A 23,919-nucleotide genomic window follows, 5' to 3' on the forward strand; every position below is an offset into this window, starting at 1 on the left:
TGGATCAGTGGCACTCGTATGAGCAATTCCGGCACTCACTGTGAAAGGGGGTCTACATGTGAGTGTGCTGGCTCTCATCTCTGAAAAAAATATAGTGGACACCTGGGATGACTCCTAGGGGCCAGAGGGAGACTCAAAATCAGTCCAAGGCCCTAGTCTTTTCATTCAGAGAAGCCCTCAAAGACTATTGATGAAGGGTCAAGCAGCCCATCTGGCACAGAGTCAATGAACTGTGTACATAAACACCTTGGATCTGGTTTCACAGTCCCTTCATTCTCAAGAACTGTTTTTTGGTAAAATTTTAATATTTGCCCCAGAGTGGCTGCTTACATTTTCTCTCCAGAAACAGACTACTCTACAGCGAGAGCCGTGACAGTCATTGCGGGGTTTCCCAAGAAGGCCCACCTGATTTTTGTAGGACTCTTTCTCCTCAATTTTTGCCTTAATTTTCTCCTTGTACATTTTCATCTCTTCTGACAGCTCTTTTACTGCTTTCATTTTTTTCCCCCTGGAATCAACTTTTGTTTTTTGACAAACAGCTCCTGCCTCTAATATTGTCATCCACTCATCATCTGCCACTATTCAAAGCATTCTCTTAATTTAACCAGTTATTTTTTTAATGTACTGTTTTTTGTTTGTTTATTTATTTACTTTTGAGAGAAGAAACGGACGAGAAAGAGGGAGACAGAGAATCCCACGCAGGATCTGCAATAACCAGAACCAGCTGTGGGACTTGAACTCAGGAACCTTGAGATCCTGACCTGAGCTGATATCGAGTTGGAACCTTAACCGACTGACCCACCCAAGAGCCCCTAGCCAGTGATTTTAAAATAATCTGCCCTGCTTAACCTACGATGAATGCATGTCTTGATCTCTTCCTCTTGTATGAAGAGAGTCTCCAAAAATAAAATGGTAGTAATAATTAACCCCAGAACACACGAAGAAAATCTCCACAGACTCAAGCTGGGTCGCCATATCCACCCAGCCTGTAGTCTCAGGTGTTCTGACTGAAACCCTTGCATTCTCCGTGGGTCTTCCGGGTCACCTTCAGAGAATAGGTTTTTCAGCCCAAGTGATAATTACGTGAGCAACCTCGGTAAACCTGTTAATCCTTCCCTAAATCCTCCAATCGGGCCGCCTTTATCCCTCTCGGTGTTCTCAGTTCCCTATTTTTTCTCTCGACAGGAAGTAACTCTCTTTTTCTTTTCTCATGCTTGTCTTCAATCCAGAAGTTCTTTGGGCTCACTGTTTGGTGGGGGTACTCTGAGTCAGTATCCTAGTCCCCTCAGCAGCTTAATATGGCTCAACAGCCCCCCCCCCGCCGCCTCTCACTAAGAAGGGCTCACGGGGATCCTGCAGCTCCCCTCCCCGCATTGCCCCCCTCCGCGGGCCCGTCCCTGCCCTGCGCCCGGCCAACCAATCCCTGGCTCCACTCCATTCGCGTCACAATGGCGCCCTCGTGGCCCCGCCCCCGGACGCCAGCCGCGGAGGCCCCGCCTCGCAGCGCTCATTGCGTCTTTCCGGCTCCGTGTTGGAAGTAGCACTGCGCCGTGTCTTCCTGGAGAAGAAGGTGGGGTTCCGTGGGGAAACCGACTGGCGGTCACGCCGGCAGCCGGAAGTGGGGCGGGGGCGCGGGCTCCCGGGGCTGCTGCTCCCGGGTGCTGGGGTACAGGGTCGAGCGGGGACCGGGCAAGCCCAGAACGGCGGGGCTGCTGGAAGCGCCGCGTGCGCCCACGGGCGGGAGTTGTGCACTCGGGCCTACCGCGCGCCAGACCCCGCCTCTCGGAGGCCCCGCCCAGGGCGCGCTGCCAGGGGTTTCCATGGTGATGGTAAACAAGCCTCAACTGCCTCCGCTACAACTGCCAAGTTCCCCGCGTTCCACCCTCTAGGTGCTCGGAGGGACGACCGTGGTGCCGGATGTGAAGAAGAGCGGGAGCGTGGAGACTCGGAGCCCGAGGTGAGGGGCGGGACGGGCGGTGGGTCCGAGGCTGAAGGGCCTCACAGCTGGGACCAACAGGGAACTGGGCCCTCTGGGGGTGGGGACAGTGGGGCTGAGATTTGGGGTTGGGGGAGGTTAGGTCTGAAGTCAAGGGCTCACATGCAGGGACCGAATGGAGACTGGACACACGGGCTGGGAACGGCGGAGCTGAGAATTGGGGTCGGGGGGAGTGGGGTCAGAGGTCAAGGGCTTTACACTGGGGGAGTGGACCACGGGACTGAGATCAAGGACTTTACACTCGAAGACTGGACCGCTGGACTGAGATTTAGGACCAGGGGAGGCAGGGCCCGCGGTGAAGAAGGGAGAAAAGGCCATGTACGGAGGACTGCAGGGGAAGCAGAGCTTGAGCGCCCCTGCCAGGAATACCGTGAGGGCATCCGGCGACCGTGGGAGAGGGGCTTCATTTAAAAATGAAAGCAGTACTTTCACGTGGTTGAGTTGCACCGGACTGGTTGGGAGTTGACTCCTCCCCCCTCCCACGTTCCCGCTCGCTGAGCCTCCACTTTCGATCTTTGCGGCCTTTTCTTCCTCTCCGGGCGGCGTGTGTGCCCTGATCGCTGGTGTGCGTTTGTCTCCTGTCCTTGGAGGTATAGTGTTTGCATTTTGGGTGAAACTCTTTGGTTCTCGTTATCTTTGCCTGGTGGCCACATTTCAGCCGAGCGAGATTAATCGGCCATTTCTTTCTCCTTGTGCTTTATTTCTTTGTATCCTTGAATATATTTTTTGCTGATTCTTGACTGCGCCTGAGAAACTTCTGGACTCTCCCGGCGCCCGCGCTGCGCCCTCTACCTTCAGTGTACCCGCGTGGTTCACTGAAAGTGGCTCTGGGCGGCCTGGTGACGCCGAGCGAGTCGCGCGGGGACTCGACGGACCCTGGTCTTTCATGGAAACGGTTGGGAGGCCACGGGCCCCTCCCCGTTGATCTGTACCTCTAAGGGGCTCTCAGGACCCCCCCCCCCCCCCCCCAGCTGCCTGCCAGACAAATCCCCAGGCCTGGGAGGCCCCCTTCCCCCCCCCCCCCCCCCCCCCCAGCGCCCCACGCCACCCTCCAGCTCCAGCAGGACCCTCGCCCGGCGTGTCTTCGGTCCCGGCCCGCCTGCCCGCGGGACTCCTTTCTCAGTAGCTTCCTTCCCCGGAGGCCCTAGGACGAAAGAACGTGCTTCCTTTTCTAGTTTTCGCAACTATTTGTGGGGCGTCCGGGCTCTTGCCTGCCACTGCGGGCCGCGTGCGTGGCGGGAGAGGAGCCCGCGAGCGGCAGCGCGCTAAGGGGGGAACCGCCGGATGGGGGTGGGGGGTGGGGAGCGCCGAGGGGTCCGGAGCCTAGTGGAGCTGGGAGAGGTTTGACTGCAAATAATACTCCTTTCAATTCAAAACAACGTCGAAATCACCTATCTTAATGTAATTCTCACTGTTACACGTTTTTAAAGGTTAACTGTTTATTTCTGAATTTCTAGTGAGAATGAAAATACCTCGGGTTCTCCGGTTAGATAAAAATATATTAGGATATGTCAGTGAAAAGTGATGTGATGTTTTCTGTGTTAATGGCTAGAGAAGATTCGTCATTTTAAAATATGTGAGTAATTTTCTACTTTTAATAAATATTGGGAGAGTGCTGATGTTACTAATTAACATTTAAGCGAGTCCATCTTTAGTTATCTCTGGTGCCCGTATGCATTTCTGTAAATTGATTCGGCTCATTGTGTATTATGGTGTCTTTATTTTTTCTCTTTTAACATTCTTTTTGTGGTATTGCTTTTTTTAAATTGACAAGTGACTGGCATTCACTTGAGTATTGTTACAAAACTCCCTTTAAACATAAAATATTGAAGTAAAAATGTGAATTGATTTGAGTGAAAAGATTAATTAAATAAATAGGTTAGTCCTCAGATGTGGCCAAAATTGTGAAGGAGATTGTGGAGACCTATGGTGCCCATCGAGGGTAGTAAGTTCATGGAGGGGTTACAAAAACGGGAGGAGGGCTCCTCAGTCGGAGCTCTGGTTTTCAGACTCTTGTCGGAGCACATTAATTGGCCCTTACTAGGTCTAGGCACAGAGCTAGGAGTTTCACCATGTTTTTCAGTCACATGCTCGTGAGTAGTCTCGTAAGGGGGGCGTATTGCTGTTCTCCCTGTTACAGATGAGAAAATGGAGGCCAAGGGGAAAATGAAGTCACTTCCCCCGGGGGAGGGATACAGCTGGGAATTAGGACTCACGTCTGTCAGACGGGAACAGCCCTACTCGGTCAAGGACCCTGCCGGCCCCCCCCCCCCCCCCCCCCCCGTTTATTGCCCTGAATTGCCGTTCTTGGGGAAAACAAGAGGCTGGTCAGAGGGAGAATCAGGCCTCACCTGAGACCAGTCTGGCTTACTTTACAACTAATTCCAGGCATGATAAGGGTCTTACTCATAAATATTTCAGCTTACATTTCTACGGATCTTTAAAAAATATAACTGCAATACTATTATCACACCTAAAGAAATGCTAATTCTTTGAGATCATTAAGTACCCCGTGTTCAAGTGTACCTGACTGTACAATAAATATTTACAGCTGGCTTGAATTGGAATCTAGACAAGGTCACACCTTGTATCTGGGAGATCTATCTCACTCTTTTAATTCAGAGCAGTGCTGCCCAACGGAAATACAATGCGAGCCACATGTAATTTCACATTTTTTAATAGTAAAAACAAACTGGTGTAGTTCATTGTAATAATTTAATGTAATATATATACAAAATATTTGCTCGTGTAATTTTAAATTACATTTTCACTTTTTTCAAAATCCAGTGCATACGGCACCTCTCAGTTTGTACCAGCCACATTTTAAGTGTGGCAAGTAGCTTCCTTATTAGTGCAATCTAGAGGTATTTTTTTTATTCTTTGTTAAACGAATTGGGTATGGTGTCAGAGTTCCTTCCTCAGGCTTTGGCTTTTTCTGATTACATTCAATGGCGTTTGAATCTCTGACCTCTGCATTTCCTGTGAAGTGGTAGTTAGGGTTCTGTTGAGATTTTCTTTTTGGAAAGATGACTTCACTGGAGGTGCTGTGTACTCCTGCCTGAGGCACTTCTTGGCACTCCCCCTTTGTGAAGTTAGCAGCCATTGATGGTCTTTTCCCTAGATCTTTTGTTTTGTTGATGTTTCCAAAATAGTGATAACTTTAAATATTGCTTCTCATTTATTTGCAAGAATACTTCTATAGGGAGGTGATTTTCTTTGTTAATCATTTGATTACTGTAAGTTGTATGTTATTAATGGCAGGTTAAGTTTTTGATTCATTCCTTATGTTTATCAATATCTAACAATTTATTGAATCTCTAGCAGGTGCCAAAGACCCTTTTTCTGGTGTCTTTATGATGTGCTTTAATCCACTGTGGCTTTTAGTCTCTTTGGTGCACAAATTATCCAATCTCTGGCCAGTGGGAGCCTTTCAAATTGGTTCCTGACTTTGACAGGAAAGACCTCAGTGGTCTTTGATACCTTCCTTATTAAATGGGTCCACTTCCTTATTAAGTAGGTCCATTTATTCAACTGGACTTAGAGTGATAGGCAGTTGGGTTGTTTCTAGCCTTTTCCTATTAGAAGTAGAACCGAGATGAATAGGCTTTGCAGGTGTCTTTGCTTTTTTTGGCCATTTAATATTTCCACAAACGGTATTTAAAAGTGCCTGCTTATCTGTAGCCTTGCCAAGATAATGCATTTTCAAAATTCTGTATTTTTTGCCAATATGGTAGGTATTTTCAATGTTATTTCATACCAGATTTTATCTTAAATGGGTAAAGTTGAGCATCTTTTCATGTTTAAGGTAATTTCTTTTTCTGTCTACTATACCTCTAGTCCATTTTCCTTTTTGGGTAGTTGGATTTTGTCTCTTTTTAGATGCTCTTTATATGTTAGGGATATTAATGCTTTGGGAAAAAATTGCAAATATCGTTCCCACTTTAGCATTGGTATTTTTGTTTAGCTTAGTATTTTTTAGCTATTCATAAGAGGTTTGGAGGTTTTTGTTTTGGGTTTTGTTTGTATTTGTGTAATTAAATTTTTCAGTGTTTTCCCATATTCTGGGTTTGGAGTCATGGTTAGGAAAGTTTTCCCTACTTCCAGTTTATGGAATTCATCTATTTTCTTTCTTTTCTTTTTTCCGTGTGTAGGATATTGCTTAGCATTTCTCATAAAACGTGAAAAATTCTTAGTTAACTCATTCCCCTTCATTAATATGTCAGTGTGACAGACTGTAGGGATTGACTTTGAAATGATGAGCTACAATTGCATTCCAAGAATAAACCCAACTTGGTCATGATTATTTCTTTGTGTATTGCTGGATTTGGTTGCTGATAATTTCTTCAGGAGCTTTTTATCTGAGTTCATGAGGAAAATTAGCCTGTGAATCTTGGTAAACTAATTCTAACACTCTTGGGAATGGAAAATCAAATCAGGTTGATTGTTGATCAAAACAAAAATGCAGATGGAAACAAAGCTTTATAAGTTTAAAAAAACATCCATATGGACTTGGGCTAAGAAAAAGATCTCTTAAAACGGTACAAAAAGTGATAATGATGAATGGGTTAAAAAAGAAGACTAAAATGGAAAGTTCTGAATTCCCATTAAGTTTCTCAGACAGTTATGCCTCTTTTACAGAAATCCTCACCTAGTGTGAATATTTAAAATTTCTGTTGCACTCTCTCCTGCTAAGTCCATCTGCATTGCAAAGATGTTCCATTATTGACGTCTCCACAGGTCTTTGTTCTGCTTTACACAATATTTAGAATTACGCTGTCCAATAGAATATGAATGACAAGTGTAATTTCATTTTTGAGATATAATTCACATACCATACAGTTCACCTAGTACAAATGAGAGGTTTTTAGTAAATTCACAGCATTGTAAAAACCACCATTACCTAATTCAAGAATATTTTACATTGAAACACCCTTAAGCATTCTTGGGGTACATCCTGCTTGGGCATGGTGTATAACCTTTCTTACATGTTGCTGGATTCAGTTTGTAGTAGTTTTGTTGAGGAATTTTGCACCTTTATTCATAACAGATATTAGTATGTAGTTACCTCTTCCTGTGAAATCTGTTTTGTTTGGTTTTGGTATCAGAGTGTTCAGTTTGTTAAAGGGGTGCCATAACAAAGTACTCTAGACTGGGTGTCTTAACAGAAATTTGTAGTCTTGCAGTTACAGAGTCCAGAAGTCCTAGATGAAGGCATCAGCAGGGTTGGCTCCCTCTGAGGGCCATGAGGAAATGATACATTCCGGACCTCTCTCCTTGCTTTGTTAGATAGCTGTCTTCTCTTTCTTGTGTCAGCTTGTCTGTGTCCAAATTTCCCATTGGAAGGACACCAGCCATAATGGATTATGGCCCACTCTAATGATGAAATTTTCAACCCATAAAGCAGGGTAATATTGGCCTTGTAGAATGAGTTGGGATGTGTTTTAATATTTTAATTTAGTATATGTATTTTGATCAACTGTTATCTAAAATATTCCAACATGTAGTCAATGTTTTAAAATTGAGCTATGTTACATTCTTGTTTTAATCTTTGCAATTCGGTGTGCGTTTTATACTTAACAGCACATCTCAATTTGTACTTGTCACATTTCAAGTGTTCAGTAGGCACATGTGGTTAACGGCTATCATATTTTTATCCTTTGTACCCAATTTGTTCTTTTTCCAAGCAGTTTTTTCTATACTTGAAACTTAAATTTAGAAGTTCTAGCAACATATGCCTAGGTTATGTCTTTTAAAAATATCTGTTGGGAACCACACAACCATGTTTATCTTAAGCCAGGAAAATCTCCTTCCATTATTTATCTGTTCTATTTGTGTCTTTCTCCTTCTGGAATCCCTATTGTTGACATGTTATTTCTTTTGTCTCGTGTTACATCTTGTGTCCTCCAAATTTCATATCTTTTTCCCTTTGTTTCTGTTTTTTTTCTCTTTGAGATATTTCTTGCACTTATTTTTCAGGCCACTATCCATGCTTTCAGTTTATTACTAACTTTATAAACTCAAAATTTGATTGTTAGTACTAAAAAGTGTTGTATTCTGTAACTGAGTATCTGAAAGTGCTCTTTTTTTTTCTGTTAAAAAATGTATGGTTTTGTTCAGCACTTCTCATTCCCTGATAACTGTTTTAAGCTGTTGTCTAAATGCATGGTATCCTCTCCGGGTGCTTGAGTCACTCTCATGTGCATTGTCCATTCCTTTCCTCTTGGTTCTGTTTTCCACTCTCCCAGGGCAGTGTGCTCTGGTCCCCTGAGCAGCAAACATTGAGCACGAGCTGCTACAGCAGTCTCCGCTCCTCTGGCAGCTGCTTGGGACCTGACAAGGTGTCAGCTCTCCACAGAGCCCCAGGAGGAAGCTCTAGGCCCCTTAAGGGACAGTTGGCATGTACTGCAGCCATGGCTCCGGGAGACCATGAGTGTAACCCCCACAAGCCTTCCTGAATGTGGGATCTAAATGGTCACCCACCCAGGGAGGGGCTGCTTACTCCGGGGGAGAGAGCTACAGGCGGGTTGGTAGGGGAGGTGGTTCGGAGATGGTCTTAGCAGTTGTATTTTAACAGGTTCCCCCCCCCCCCCCCCTTTATATTTCTTAGCTAGGCTAGAATCATATTTCCTACTGTGGATGGGGGGAGCACTACCAATTAATAGAGATGATGAATGCCTCACTTGAGAACAGATTTTACCTTTAGCAGTGGAAGTCAAATAGCAGTGGTTTTTTTTTGTTTTTTTAGGAAAACTTCACCTGATATATTTTTTTCCTCTCATAATTTGGATTTCATCTTTGGATTCCATCTGTGGAATGCAGTGAATAATATCCTAGAGCAAGAGTTGCTAGTTCTATGTTGGATAAAAATTTGTCCCTTATGTTAATTTTAATACAAGTAATAGAATTTACCTAACATTGTATTATACTGTTTTTGCTTTTTAGTTAACACAGATTTTGCAAAATGAACACTGAGAGAAACAGTGAATTATCACCCCAGACTTAGCTACAGTACATAAACTAAAGGGCTTAATAGTTAAAAGATAATGGAAAACAGCTTTCCTGTTTCTTACGGCTCATCTATATCCCCTTTTTGTGGATAAAAATATAGTAATCGCAATAAACACTTAGAACGTTAAATTATTTAGTGATCCATCTACAGCTTCTCTTTAATAGCTCTGAGATAGCTTTGTGTATTGAACTTGGCTTGTTGTACAAATTAGGGTCAGAATTCTCACACTTCAGAAGCATGAGCCTCTTGAAAATTTTGGTACAACTGTGTTGGGGGTGTGCTTTCTTGAAGCAGCTCGTTCAGACCTAGGTCATATTCTCAAGAGAGTGACAGTAGGAAGTGTTTAAGAGCCACTGACTTTATAAAATTGCTAGGTTAGAAGAGATTTGGTTTGTAATGTAATTTCCAGTGGAACAGGAATACTATCCATATAAAGATTTGAACAAGCATTCAGGGGGGAATAAGGGTAATGTTCAAAGGAGCAAAAAATACGATTTTCTAAATTCTGCTTTTGAACCCTATATATTTACCAGGGGGAAAAAGTTTCACATCCCCCCCCCCCCCCCCAAGCTTCTGGTTTCTTTAAGTGTCACTTCCTCAGATACCCAGTGTAAATTAATCCCCATTTTCTAGTTTTGGGCCATTCAGATTTTGTCATCATACATTTATTTCTTTATTGATTTCCTAGTCCACTGTTCTGTGGACCTAGCACAGCGCCTGCATTTTGTAAGTGCACAATATTTCTGGGTTAATGACTCCCAATTTGGTAAATTGTATCTACTGCGCATCACTCAAATCCTTTCACAATTGCTTCATTTCTATCACAATGTTTTTATTGCAGGGTACCATTAGTTTTTCCTAAACTTGTGTCATTGCTTCCCATCTCTATGCATCTGTTCCCACCATTAGTTTTCCAGATAACAGCTAGACTGTTCTGTTGAAAAGCAAAAACTCAAATTTACAACACATTCCATTTTGAAACTATTAAGTGACTTCTCATTGGCCTTAGACTAAAGTACAAAATACCAAACCAGGCTTTCAGAGTTGTGTGGAGGATCTTCCTCTTTTCATTGGTCTCAGATCTTCTCTGCTTTCCTCTTTCATTGGTCTCAGCACAACATGCTCCCGTGTCTTCGGTACTTGTTGTTCCTTCACCAGGCAGGAACCATATCATGGCTCATAAATTATTAACAGCCACCTCCCCCATATCACCAACCAGTTAAGCCAAGAAGGCATATGTAAAACTACTTAACAGCAAGAAATATATTCAAATAAGTGAGAAAATGCACACCAGTCGTATAGATTACCAAGAATATATTTTGAGGAGGTTTTTAAGATGTGAAATTAAGGGGTGCCTGGGTTAAGCATCCAACTCTTGACTCGGGTCATGATCTCACGGTTTAGGAGTTCAAGCCAGTGTCAGGCTCTGAGGCTCAGCACTGACGATAAAGAGCCTGCTTGGGATTCTCTCTCTGGCTCCCTTTCTCTGCCCCTTCTTTGCTCATACTCTTTCTCTCAAAATAAACTTAAAAAAGTGAAATAAATGCTTACAAAGCAGTCAGGGTACCTCAGTTCTGTAGAGATACTTTTCCAAAAACAAGCCAATTTTGTGGTTCATTCTTCAAAATACTGTTTTGCTTCTCTTGAGTTCAGTTTTTAGTGCCTGTGTCTTTCCATGGGAGGCTGGATTTTTAATCATATCATCCACCCAGCTTCAACAGTTACCAGTCAAGGACAGTTTTTCTTTACATCCCCCACCTAATAATTTTTAAGCAAATTCCAGCAAACATACTATTCTTCCAATAGTTCCAAGTGAATCTCTAGAAATGTATTTTTTAAACATAACTATAATTCTGTATCTAAAAGAGGTAAATGTAATACTTTAATACCTTAAAGTTTTTAGTCAGTGCCCAGAAATGTCTTAAATGTTTATCAATTTGTTTGACTCAAAATCCAAATATGCCCCCGTGTACTGTGCATTTGGTACTTGGTCTTTCCCCGCGTACTTGGTCTTTTCCTTTGGAGCTGTTTTCTAATGGACTGAACTCATCTGTCCTTGTAGAATTTCCCCCAGTCTGGCTTTGCATACTCTCACCTAGTAGGTTCCTCTTACCTATAAATCCTATTTATCTCACAGTTATTTCTAGTAAGTAGATTCATAGTTTTTTCTTTTCTTAAATAATTTCATTACTGAAGGTGTTTAACATAGGAAAGTAGAGACAAAAATATAATGAAACTCCATGTACCCATCACCCAGTTTCAATAATTAAATCATGGCCCCTGTTGGTTTCATCTGTAATCCCACTCAGATTTAGAAACATTCTAGGTATCAAATATATCTCTTAAGTAATGACTCCAAAAATAAAATTGCAGCACCATAATTAACGACTAAAAATTTTAAATTCTTTGAAATAATTCAGTCACTGTTCACACTGCAGTTGCTTTAGTAATTATTTTCAAGATCGTATGAATTCGGATTCAGGGCTCCATGAAATGTAGTTCTTTTTGGTGTATTAAGAATTGCGAGTCTTAAAATTAATCTTTTAAATTGATGCAAAATATTTATAGGCGTTCATGGCCAAATATATAAAACAAGACTATATATAAAGAGGTAAAGAAGTTCTACCTTTTGTCCATTAGTTTCCATTCTAATTTCTTTCAAAGAGGTTTGGTGTATTTTCCCTCAAAAAATTTTTTTTTTTTTGAGTTTACGGTTTCTCCTTCCACCTAAACCGTGCCGATCTACTCCTTTCCTGCGCTGTTACTCTGGACTTTTCCCCATCTTGGCATCTTTCCTGAAAACTCACTCAGAACGGTCTTCCTCGTTGCTTTTCTTCCCTCCTTCCTCCCACTTCCTGCCTGGGCCGACCGCGCGGGCCGCGGGCCGCACCTGCAGGACGCGTTTCCATTGGTGACATCTTGGCGGGCCCGTCGGTGGCACTTCCTCCTTTACACCCCGTGACCCACGTCCGGCCCGCCGCCCTCAGTCACGCGGCCTCTGCCTCCGGGACGCAGCCCCGCGCGCCGGCCTTCCGGACTCCGGACCCGTCGTGGTGAGCCGCCGCGAGCGGACGACCCCCACCCACCCGCTCATCCACCCTCACCTAGCCCCCAGTACACCCCCACCGCCCCCCGCGAGTCCCGGGAACTCATTTTCCCCTCCTCCGCAACTCCCCACCCCCACCCTGCCTGCTCCAGGAACTCTTTCTTCCCCCTCGTTGCCCCAGGAACTCTTCTCCCCCCGCGTCCCTTCTGCCCCAGGAAGTCCCCCCGACCCGACCCAGGAGCTCCGCCCCCCACGGGTCCAGGGAAACTCTTTCCTGGCCGCCCCAGAAAGCGCCCCCCTCCCAGGCCCCGACTCGGGAGCTCCGCCCCCTCCCCCGCGGCTCCGGGAAGCCGGGACGGAGAACGCTGGCCCCACCTCACTCCTCGGCGGCCTAGAAGTTCCCACTCCCGCCTCCGTAAGCTTCCCCCCCACCCCCCCGCCTTTCTCTCCTCCCACCACCAGGCCCGGGAAGCCTTCGCCTCTTGACCTCTTTCCCCCTCCCCCCTCCCGCGCGGCCCGTGAAGCCTCCCCCGCCCCCCCCCCCCCGCTTCCCTCCTCCCTCGGCTCGTCCCGCCCCCGCCCCGGAAGCTCCCGCTGGTCCCGCCCAGGCCCCGCGACAGGGCGCTCCGGGGTCTCGCCTTCCTGTGGGGCTGAGCCGAGCGTAGGTTGTCGGATCCGCCAGGTAGAGACGACGAGTGAGCCCCCGCTCTGCACTTCGTCTGCGCACCCCCGCCCCAGGAGCTCAGCGCCTGAGACCGCAGCTGTGCTTCCCGCCGAAATCGCTCAGACGCGCCCCTGGCGGCCCGCGGCTGCAAGCTTAAGAGCGCAGTTTCAATTTCAGGTTAATAACAAAAGGAGACGCACCTGGACTTTCCCGGAGCCTTCTGCGTTTTTAAGCGTCGGGTGGAATTAGGGGTCCTTTGGCTGTAAACCGCGCTTGTTTGAAAATAGAAATCAGTCCTGCTCCTCTCAGCGGTAAGTCTTAGAGCAAAAATGTCAACTGCGTAATCCTGAGGCAGCGTCTCTTGCTCACTGTGGTTTTAAGAGTAGAACTGTTTGAGTAATTAAGATACTCAGGACAACCTTGCTCTAGTGTGCCACCAGCTGTAGGTTAATATTTATTCACAAATAAGGGTGAAATTGCTCCTTAGGTCCTACTGCAACACAGACGTAAATAAAAGGGTGAAGCCACGGTCCCTCTGAATACCCACCCCTTCCCGAACAGAGGATGGGGGTTTAAGCCGGCCTGTTTATCTTGATTGGATCTACCTGAATCCGAACTAAATCCCGTCTAACCAGTACAGTGAAGGAGAGAGCACATTCTGGAGAGCCTCCTTGGAGTACGTTGTTTCAGAATCTCACATTTTAACAACATCCTGTACGGTACAGATAATTTGAATCTCCAGTTGCGGGACCTAAGAGCAGTATATTTTCACACTCCAGCGATTACAACGTGTGCTCGTGTGAGACCCGTGCTATCAGTGCTTCAACGTGTGTGTTCGCGGGCCTGCGCGCCCCATTTCAGTCTTGTGAAAATTGATTGGCCTCAGCGTGTCTGGCCGCTCCTACGCGTGCATGTACAAGGAGGGTCCCCACGATGTTGGTCTGCAGACCACACTGGAAGGAACCAGGAGCTGGGGTAAACCATATAAAAGAAGGGATTCAGGTCATTTAAGATGCCTGAGTTCTACCTCTCAGATTCCACTGGGAGCTAGCAGGAGGGACGGTTGAAGCTTTTTGAAAACCATCTTCCAGAGAATTTGAAATTAAATACCTTACTTTTATACAGGTTCCCCCAACACTTCCGGGATAGTATCTTATGTAATAATCACAGGAGGCTATAAAAACAAGTTTATCTTTAACATGAGGCACTTAAGTGAAATTAACTTGACGTTCTCGGTTTTACCTTTCCCAAACTAAGAATGCAGTTTAGTTCTCCAATGTACTCCTGAACTTCATATATCCTGATCCTTTGGGACACCTTCATCACTTGGCTGTGGGTGATGGTAGTAATGTTTTTCCTACTGAAAAGCATATTTTAACATATACTTACATTCTTGTCAGTTAATTAAAATATCAACATCAGAGCAAATACAGGTCACAAGAAATGAAGTTTATCAAATAAAACTGGGAAGGAAAGACTTGGGTATCTCCACCCTGAACCTCAGAGAGTCTTACAAATTGTAAATTCTGTTGAATAGTTTCTGGTAAGCAGACTGTGGCGCTCCTCCCAGTAAAGGTCTGGCAGCTTCCGGAGTCTTTCACCTCCTGCCCCTGAGGTCCCTACCCGAACTTTTCTGGCCTTGTTCCACCCCCTCCCTGAAGAAGCCCCTCCCACCCTTAGTATTTAGATATCCTCACTGAGCTTAGAGTTTTCTAAGTCTCATCTAGGCTAGTGAGTGTTTTCTTGCTGTTATCCTTTGTATTACCATATGAAAAGGTAAATCTTTTAAATGCGATGGGGGCTGTCCTGGGTGTGTGCTTTAATTATGGAAGCTTCATGGCTTTAAAAGAATTGCTGCCCCAACCTGCTCTTCCCTGGAGAAAAGGAGCTGGAGCCCATCCTAGCCCCGGCACCACCATCCCTGTTTGCTCTGATGAGTGCTGGGCCACTGAGGCAGACGGCCATATCGCTCTTTTTTAGGACAATTCGTTACCTACCAGGAGTGTCTCCGACTGTGGGCATCCCCTCCCCCCCGGGTTGTTCTTTAAGGTGAGCTCTTTTAAGAAAAGTAATTTTGGTTTACGTTTGGTATATTTAAGTAGGAGATTTTTAAAGCATGAAGTAAAAGCTTTATCATTAGCTTTAAATCTAAGCGCAGAAATCTATAGCACTCTTTTACTGAGTTTTAGTTAATGTCTTGAGCACTGTAAAACTCCACAAGGAATCCAAATGTAGAAGATTCTGAGGGCAAAGTGAGGATATTGAATTGTTTGCATCTAAAATTAGGTTTGAGTTTCATTGAAAGAATACGGAATTACGTGTCATAGGATTTCTTGCAAGAAGTGGAACAGAAAAATAATTCCGGAGTATAAATAAACTTTTGTAAATATGTGTTTGAGAAAAGAATGCTCTTCTCCTTTCCTTCAGAGAAGTCACTTTGTTTTTGAAACTTTCTTTTCTGAAGTAAAACACTTCTAATCTGTAATGTATTGTTGGGTATTTTAAGTAATTCTCCTGTGAAATGCTTGTGTTCGCTTATGCTTCCTGCATGTCTTTCAGCCTAGACTGCCATATTGTAGAGGGAGGTGTTGACCTCACATGGCCATCAGTTAATCTCTTGCTAATCTTGGGCCTGCTCTGTTGGGGGTGGGGCCACAGTGACCAATGGAACCGACACAGCCTGTCCCCGGTAGGCTTTCCAAGCAGTTTTGAAGACACATTTTGAACAAATCAGAGCAAGAATGTTATGGGAGTGTAGAACCATGAGACTTAATTCAAAGGGGAAGATCTTGTGGAAAGGTAATATGTTTGAGCTGAGACCTTAAGGATTAGTAGGATTTGACTAGACAGAAGGTTGGGTGGAGTGTATTTGGAGAGAGAATTAATTATCACGTGTGTCAAATGCAAGGGAGCAGAAAGCCTGGCACATTCCAGGCATACGAAAATGGATAAAGGAGGGTTTTTGTTTTTTTGTTTCTTTGTGTTTTTTTTTGTAAATAGGAGTGATGTAAGCTAGATAATTGTGTTTGTTGCAGGCCAAAGTTGCAAGGTCTAAGCGACCCGTTAGCACTGTGGTTTGTGTTCCACTGCCGGTGGGAAGCCACTGAGAACTTGGAACAGGAGAATGACATAAAGCCAGTTTTAGGAGAACACTTGAGCTGCAGATTGGGTTGCAGTAAGGGCTAGCCAATACACTTGGAGAAGTTTAAGAACCAGGTAAGAGTATCCTGGCGTGGGCTGTTGGTACTGGAATTTAGAAATGAGGAAGTAGAAATGAATATGAGGGCAATGCAGAAAGAAAGTTTGACAGTTGAAATCACAAAGGAAGGAATTATTGAGTCCTTACTGTGTTGAGAAATGGCTAGGGACTGCGTATAGAATTGTGAGAAACTTATTTGTTGAACTCGAGTTCCTGAATAGGATTTGGGAATGTGGGTTAGGGTGGTGAATGGGATCATTCCAGAGAGAATGAATTCATTGGATTTGAATTCATTGGGTGAAGTTGTCCAAGGATTATTTCACTTTCTTTGTAGAACCTCGGGATGGCAGGTAAAGCTATTTATACCTGCAGCCAGAGTGCTATAGAAGAGTGTCAGAGAAAAAGGCTGCTTTCATTTGTGGTGTATAGGGGCTGTGGATTAGTTTTGTATACCAGTCTGGGCCTCAGGAAGCATAAGGCTGGGGACTTGAGTGTCTTTGGCCCAGAGCTAGTTGACCTTGATCTTGTGAGGCTGCCTAGAAAAGGACTCACCCAAGTCCACTGATATCCCTGCAGTTGAATGTTGAGGAAGGACTCCTTGAAAGAAGCTGGGAGAACCTATTTAGGGAATTAATAGGAAAACCAGGAGATGGTTACATCATAAGAGCCAGAGGGAGAAAGGATTTCCCAAGGGAGTTGCTTAAATCCTGCTGCGGAAACAAGTAAAATGAAGACAAAAAAAACTCTTTTCTTCCCAGTGGAGTGAGAGGTTGTGCCCTTTTAATGGTAAGGAGTAGAGGTGACAGTAGAGGCCTGCCGTCTGAGATTTTACTGAGAGGATCAGTAAATCAGCAAGTAGCTGGAGGGAAAGTTGGTGTCAGGGAAGGTATATTATGGCGTTGGTATAAATTGGCATATAATTGGTATAAATGCGCATGCTGTGTTCAGTGAAGAGACCGTGAAGATCAAGAATTTCTCCGGGGTGAATGGAGTTGGGACCAGAGCAGGAATGTGATCCTGCTAATGATGTCAGCTAATAGGAGAAGCAACTTCTTGTTTATAAATGTTTAGACTTTGTGGCAGTTTGTTCACATCGTCCCCATTCTTTGAACTAGATGATCACCCAAAGATGAGGGAAGATTCGGTGAGGTTGCCACAGGTTACTCAGGGCTTTGGGAGATTGGGGTTGGTGGTAGAACTTAGGCAGTATTGAGGGCCCATTTTAAGGTTGGTGACCCTGATTCTATGGTAGTCATTCCCAACTGGGAGCCGTTTTACCCCCAGGGAACATCTGGGAATGTCTGGAGACATTTGGGGGTTGTCACAACTGGAGAGGGGTGCCTTTGGCAGCTGTTGGGTAGAGGCCAGGGATGCTGCCTGACACCCTATGGTGCACAGGCCTGTTCCCCACAACAAGGAATTGTGTGGTCCAAAATGTGTGCCACTAGCCACTCAGTACAACCACGAAACAGATAGATAATCTTCCTGGGCTGTTTTCCTGGGCACAAACGATAAAGGAGAAAGAGCATATGAATTCCATTTGTTGTAGGGGGAAGGACTGAAATCATTACAAAATTATCCTTTCTCACGTTAGCAGTTTTAAAAATAAGTGCTGCAGAGAGTGATTTTGTCAAATATTTAAATTACTATAAATCATAACGATTCAAAATGGTAATTTGTCAGTAATTGTTTTTCCTTTATACTAGTGCAGTTGGACCTTTCATATGTTACAAATTTGCTCTGCCTTTTCTCTAGTAACCAGAAAATGCCCTTGCTCTAACCTGACCGGTACTAATTCCTCTATGATCATGGCACTTACCCTCTTGCCTTTTATTTTAGCAATGTAATCTCATGTTTTCCTCCAGTTCTGAAAAGTTCTCTTTTTCTAGATATTGGCTTATTTCATTCTTTTGTCTTCTCTTCTAGAACTTAAAATAATTGATGACCGTTAGAAGTGACAGGTTTTGGCTTCAAAGCTTTCATATTGCTATTTTATTTTTCTAAGTCTCCTAATTCTTTTTCTGTCTGAATAATATGTACATTTGGGGGGGAGACCTTGGATTGAATCTCAGCTCAAATGTATTTTGTATATTTTCTTAACATTTATTTTTCCTTCTCTTTTTTTGCCTGCAAAATCAGAAAAACAACATTTACTGCATATTCTTGTACATAATAAATGAAAAATTATGTAAAGTAGTTTTTGCTTTCTTTTCAGCCACAAAAAGCTGCACCCAAGCTTGTTTGACGTCAGTCCTCTCAAGTGTCCATGATGCTGGGCCCCGAGGGAGGTGAAGGCTTTGTGGTCAAGCTCCGTGGCCTGCCCTGGTCCTGCTCTGTTGAGGATGTGCAGAATTTCCTTTCTGACTGCACAATACATGATGGGGCTGCAGGCGTTCATTTCATCTACACTAGAGAAGGCAGGCAGAGTGGTGAGGCTTTTGTTGAACTTGAATCAGAAGATGATGTAAAAATGGCCCTTAAAAAAGACAGGGAAAGCATGGGACACCGGTACATTGAGGTGTTCAAGTCCCACAGAACCGAGATGGATTGGGTGTTGAAGCACAGTGGTCCAAACAGTGCCGACACCGCCAATGATGGCTTCGTGCGGCTTCGAGGACTCCCATTTGGATGCACCAAGGAAGAAATTGTTCAGTTCTTCTCAGGGTTGGAAATTGTGCCAAACGGGATCACATTGCCTGTGGACCCCGAGGGCAAGATTACAGGGGAAGCCTTTGTGCAGTTTGCCTCACAGGAGTTAGCTGAGAAGGCCCTAGGGAAGCACAAGGAGAGAATAGGGCACAGGTATATTGAAGTGTTCAAGAGCAGTCAGGAAGAAGTTAGGTCATACTCGGATCCCCCTCTGAAGTTTATGTCTGTACAGCGGCCAGGGCCCTATGACCGCCCTGGCACGGCCAGGAGGTATATTGGCATTGTCAAGCAAGCAGGCCTGGAGAGGATGAGGTCTGGTGCTTATAGTGCAGGCTATGGGGGCTATGAGGAGTACAGCGGCCTCAGCGATGGCTACGGCTTCACCACTGATCTGTTTGGGAGAGACCTCAGTTACTGTCTCTCAGGCATGTATGACCACAGATACGGAGACGGCGAGTTCACTGTCCAGAGTACCACTGGACACTGTGTCCACATGAGAGGGCTACCATACAAAGCCACAGAGAACGACATTTACAACTTCTTCTCTCCACTCAACCCTGTGAGAGTCCATATTGAGATTGGCCCTGATGGAAGAGTGACGGGCGAAGCCGATGTTGAGTTTGCCACTCACGAAGAAGCTGTGGCAGCAATGTCCAAAGACCGGGCCAACATGCAACACAGATACATAGAACTTTTCCTGAATTCCACAACTGGGGCCAGCAATGGGGCGTACAGCAGCCAGATGATGCAAGGCATGGGGGTGTCGGCCCAGTCCACTTACAGTGGCCTCGAGAGCCAGTCTGTGAGTGGCTGTTATGGGGCTGGCTATGGAGGCCAGAACAGCATGGGTGGATATGACTAGTTTTGTAGGAGCATTTGAGTTATTGCAATCAAATTTTCACAGGCAGCCAACAAGCAGTGAAAAGCAATTATTACTCTAGAGGAAGCTGTGGGACCCATTTTGCACCATGAGTTTGTGAAATCTGGATTAAAAAATTACCTCTTCAGTGTTTTCTCATGCAAACTTTCTTCTAGCATGTGATATTGAGTAAACTAAAACTATTTTCAGCTTTTCTCAATTAACATTTTGGTAGTGTACTTCAGAGTGATGTTATCTGAGTTAAAGTAGTTTTGAGTACATTAAATGGATCTTTTACACCACATCACCGTGAACACATTGGGGAGACGTACTTTTTTGGAAAACTCAAGGTGCTAGATCCCTAATTCAAAGAGGAACATTTCTCATGTTTGTTCATTCTAGTTTATTTTCATTTAAAATCTTTTAGGTTAAGTTTAAGCTTTTAAAAATAAGTTAGTTTTGAAAATTGAGACACATTACTAATACTGTAGGAATTGGTGAGGCCTTGACTTAAAACTTTCTTTGTACTGTGATTTCCTTTTGGGTGTATTTTGCTAAGTGAAACTTGTTAAATTTTTTTGTTAACTAAATTTTTTTCTTAAAATAAAGATTTTTCCACAATGACTGGCACCGACTATATACTCACCAAAAAGTAGCAAAATGGGTGGTTGAAGAGAAGAACTTGCTTTAATACTGCTGTATTTCAGTGTGAATTTCAAAATAATTTAGCACATGAAATCTAAGATTTCCCTCTATTCCTATACCACGGTTAAATTAAAAGTTTGGTTTTTAAAATGTTAAATATGAGTGGTGGAAATGGTGACTGGAAACGCATCCCAGAGTATTAAAATAGAAGCACACAGTCCCAGCCTCCCGTGAGACTAGAGTGCTGTTCTTGATCAGTTATTTGTTGTGTCCTGCTCTTCCCTTGTTTTATGCTGGAGTCCTGTTCATTTCTCATAGCGGCCCTTCATTTTGGGTGCCATACACTGGCAGTTATTAACCCCAGTTTTTTTTTTTTTTTTTAATATAAAATGTGCTTTTTTTTTTTTTTCATACTAGCTCAAACACTCCCAGGTTAGCAGTTACAGGTTATTGCAGACTTCACATAAGCTTGGGACAGATTTGTTTCCAAGTTAGAAAATCGCCTTCCACCTAGCAAGTAGAGAACCATGTCCAAATTCAAGGCAGCTCTGCACACAGCTTACTGCCTGCCATCACTTTTAATTTGACATAAACTAAGACCATCAAGACTTTAAGATGTGAATGGAGTTTATTTAAAACAACTTTTTGATGGCCACTTAATGATTTTGCAAACTTTGTCCCCCTACTTGTAGCCCAGATATCCTAACTTCACCAGTTCTGGGGTCTTCATCTGGTATCATTTCAAAGGGACAAGCTTCATTTATAGACAAAATACTTTATTGATTAAGCCCTGAAGATTTTGCTAAATAAGCATTTATGTAAACTAGAATCTTACCCCAGCCCCTCTCATCCTCCTATGGCCTCATAGCCCCACCTTACCTGCCTTTCTTCCCACTGGTGTTCTGCAGGTTCAGATAGTTTTAGATAGGGCAGCAGCAATACCCAGGAATGCCAGAGGTTCCGGGACACAGGCTGAACTAGGAAGGTCCGCTCTGATGAGTAGGTAACGTGAGATTCTGGGGAGGCAGGGCTCATGCACCTGATGTTAGCCATGTTCACAGGGTCTCTACCCATCCCATGGGTCTACCATTCTCCCAAGTCTCCAGCAATAGTGCGTAGGGATGCTAATAAGGCCCTGGGTGGTCAAGACCCAGAAACCAGGTAGAACACCTGAGGAACACCTGAGAGCTTAAGAAACCTGCAATGACAAAGATTTGATAGGGCAGTGAAGTTTTTTTTTCAACGTTTTTTATTTTTATTTTTGGGACAGAGAGAGACAGCATGAACGGGGGAGGGGCAGAGAGAGAGGGAGACACAGAATCGGAAACAGGCTCCAGGCTCCGAGCCATCAGCCCAGAGCCTGATGCGGGGCTCGAACTCACGGACCGCGAGATCGTGACCTGGCTGAAGTCGGACGTTTAACCGACTGTGCCACCCAGGCGCCCCAAGGGCAGTGAAGTTTTAAGGAGTATATTCACCCCGTATAAACCTCCCTTGTTAGGTTTAGGGTCCAGATAAGGAAGGAGTGGGCTCCAAGAACCTGGGATGGGTTATCCGGAGGAATGTGCTATATTATCTGAAGTTGTTGGGCCAGCAGTAGTGGCTCCCTCCTACTAGAAGTAAAACTATTTGGAGGCCTCACCTGTGGTAGGTGATTTATAAGACGACGTCCTCATCAAAGTCCACTTCCGGTATTGTTTCTAGAATGGATTGGCAGACTGCCTGTCAAATCCAGCCTGCTGCCTGTTTTTACATGGTGCATGACCTGAGAATGGGTTTTACAGATGAATCAATTTAATGTCAGGGAGCCCCAGTTAAAAACTCCCCAAATGAATCCCATTCTTATTAGTAGACTAAAAAGTTTAAATATGTCTTGGCCTGCAAAACCTAACATAATTTGCTATCTAGTACCTTCAAGGAAATTCTGCTGATTTTTCTGTTCCAGAAAACTAGTATCAGGACTTAGCATGACACAGAAAGGAGAGGCCCTACTGCAGGAGGAAATGCAGATGCTACCAAACAGCCAGGGCCTGATATGTGTGGACAGGGCGGGGTCTGGAGGATGCTGGACCAGAAGGTTGAGTGTAAATGATAACCAGCATCTCCTGTGACTAAGGATTTAAATTTTGAGTAAAATGCTTGGAATCCATCCTAACAATCTGCTGCAGTCAACTCTTGAAGCTTGGAGACAGCAACCTACTGGAGGAAGGGATGCTGGCTGTTGAGAAAGGGGTCATCAGATTCAGGTGGGCATGTTAGGATTTACTATATGAAGGCAGGAAAAACACCAGCTAAAAGTGTGCTGTAGAGGGGCACCTGGCAGGCCCAGTTGAAAGAGCATGGCAACGCTTGATCTTGGGCTGGTGACTTCAAGCCCCATGTGGGTATAGTGATTACTTAAATAAATTTTTAAAAATGTTCTGTGGGAGGGCCCAAGGACACTTTTAAGTTGATAAAGGAATGTGCTAGGGAAGCGCACAAGCATTTTAAGCTTAATGGAAACACAGCCATGGTTGGCAGTACAAGAAAGGGTTAAAGGGATTCCATCACATGTGAGGTAAGCATGATTGCCATAATGGACAGTGAACCCAAAGGCAGTAAGGGGCTGCACCGGGCCAGATCTGTGGTTAAGACTAGGACCTCTGTATGGACAGGGTCCACACACAGGCACAGCTATAAGGTCTGTCAACTTTCTGCCCCCAGATATTACTCTTTGACTCTATGAGCAGAAAGCTAATTGAAAATCAGGATTTTCTTTGTTAGAGTGGGAATGTGAGAAGGCCAAGTTTGCAGGCCAATTTCATCTCACTGTAGGTCAAACAAGTTTGCAGACCCCTGTAGGTACCTCCCTGAGTGAATTAGTACAAAGGGGTACATTAGGCAGTTGACAGCTGCCCTCCCCCCTGCACTGGATCCTTGGCTTGTGAATTAAGAGCCATAATGGCAGGAAAGGCCAAAGGGGAACCTCTTGGTGTTCTCCGTTCAATACTGTGAATAAGGAGAAATGCCACAACATCTGAGGGTTGAACCATGCTTGCAGACTATTTAGAAAGGCAAACGGGCATCTGGGTGGCTCAGTTAAGCATCCAACTTCAGCTTAGGTCATGATCTCACAGTTCGTGGGTTCGACCGCCGCATACGGCTCCGTGCTGACAGCTCAGAGCCTGGTGCCTGCTTCAGATTTTGTGTCTCCCTCTCTGCCCTCTTCGCTTCCGCTCTCTCAAAGGTGAATGTTCAAAAAAAATTTTTTTTAATTTAGAAAGGCAAGCAAATGCCTTTTTAATTTGTGTGGTTTCAGCAAACAGCAGATGCATTCTGGTAGAGGATAGTGGATGACCAGGAAATTAACCAAGTTATCTCAGCACAATTCAGTGCTTAATGAGGTGCCCTTGCCAGTATAAATCAAGTCTCCAGCACTTGAGAACTCCTGACCTAATGAATATATTTCCTTTAATCAGCATCAAGGAGGAGATTAAAAATTTTAACCTCATAACAGAACACATTCCCTGACTTCTCCAGGGCTGTGGTAACTCTCCTGCTCTCTGTTACATAGTAGAGTCTGGAGAGACATTGATCACCTTGCCGTGCTCCACTGTATTAATGACATCTTCATTGTGTTTGTTGGGGGAGGAAGCAGAATTCTGTGTGCTAAAGGGAGGAAGAATTCAGGGCTCTGCCACATCATGGAAGTTTTTTGAAGTCAGATAGTCTTGGGCAGGGATAGGCAAAACTAGGGTCCTGGGGCCACATCTGGCCTGCTACCAGTTCTTTGTAAATGTTTTATTGGTACACAGCTATGTCCGTTTGTTTTGTCTGTGGCTGCTCTTGTGCTACATTGACAGAGAGGTGGGC

General features: G+C 44.5%; 1 protein-coding gene across 10 annotated transcripts; it reads left to right on the forward strand.

Annotated features, from left to right (window-relative positions):
• The first annotated feature begins 1,505 nt into the window (after nucleotides 1-1,505).
• On the forward strand, nucleotides 1,506-20,046 carry HNRNPF (heterogeneous nuclear ribonucleoprotein F). 10 transcript variants are annotated; one of them, XM_047826262.1, is made up of 5 exons: nucleotides 1,532-1,570; nucleotides 1,890-1,957; nucleotides 12,893-13,026; nucleotides 14,696-14,764; nucleotides 18,130-20,046. In XM_047826262.1, exon 5 carries the CDS (start codon nucleotides 18,181-18,183, stop codon nucleotides 19,423-19,425), a length of 1,245 nt encoding a protein of 414 aa, XP_047682218.1. In that variant the 5' UTR covers nucleotides 1,532-1,570; nucleotides 1,890-1,957; nucleotides 12,893-13,026; nucleotides 14,696-14,764; nucleotides 18,130-18,180; the 3' UTR covers nucleotides 19,426-20,046. The 10 variants fall into 10 exon arrangements, with proteins under 10 accessions (XP_047682222.1, XP_047682223.1, XP_047682218.1 ...); XM_047826260.1 differs by lacking the exon at nucleotides 1,532-1,570 and adding an exon at nucleotides 11,902-12,058 and having other exon boundaries at nucleotides 1,893-1,957; XM_047826267.1 differs by lacking the exon at nucleotides 12,893-13,026 and having other exon boundaries at nucleotides 1,518-1,570.
• Nucleotides 20,047-23,919: the final 3,873 nt, after the last annotated feature.

Source organism: Prionailurus viverrinus, chromosome D2 (genome assembly GCF_022837055.1).
Source record: "Prionailurus viverrinus isolate Anna chromosome D2, UM_Priviv_1.0, whole genome shotgun sequence".
NCBI lineage: Eukaryota > Metazoa > Chordata > Mammalia > Carnivora > Felidae > Prionailurus > Prionailurus viverrinus.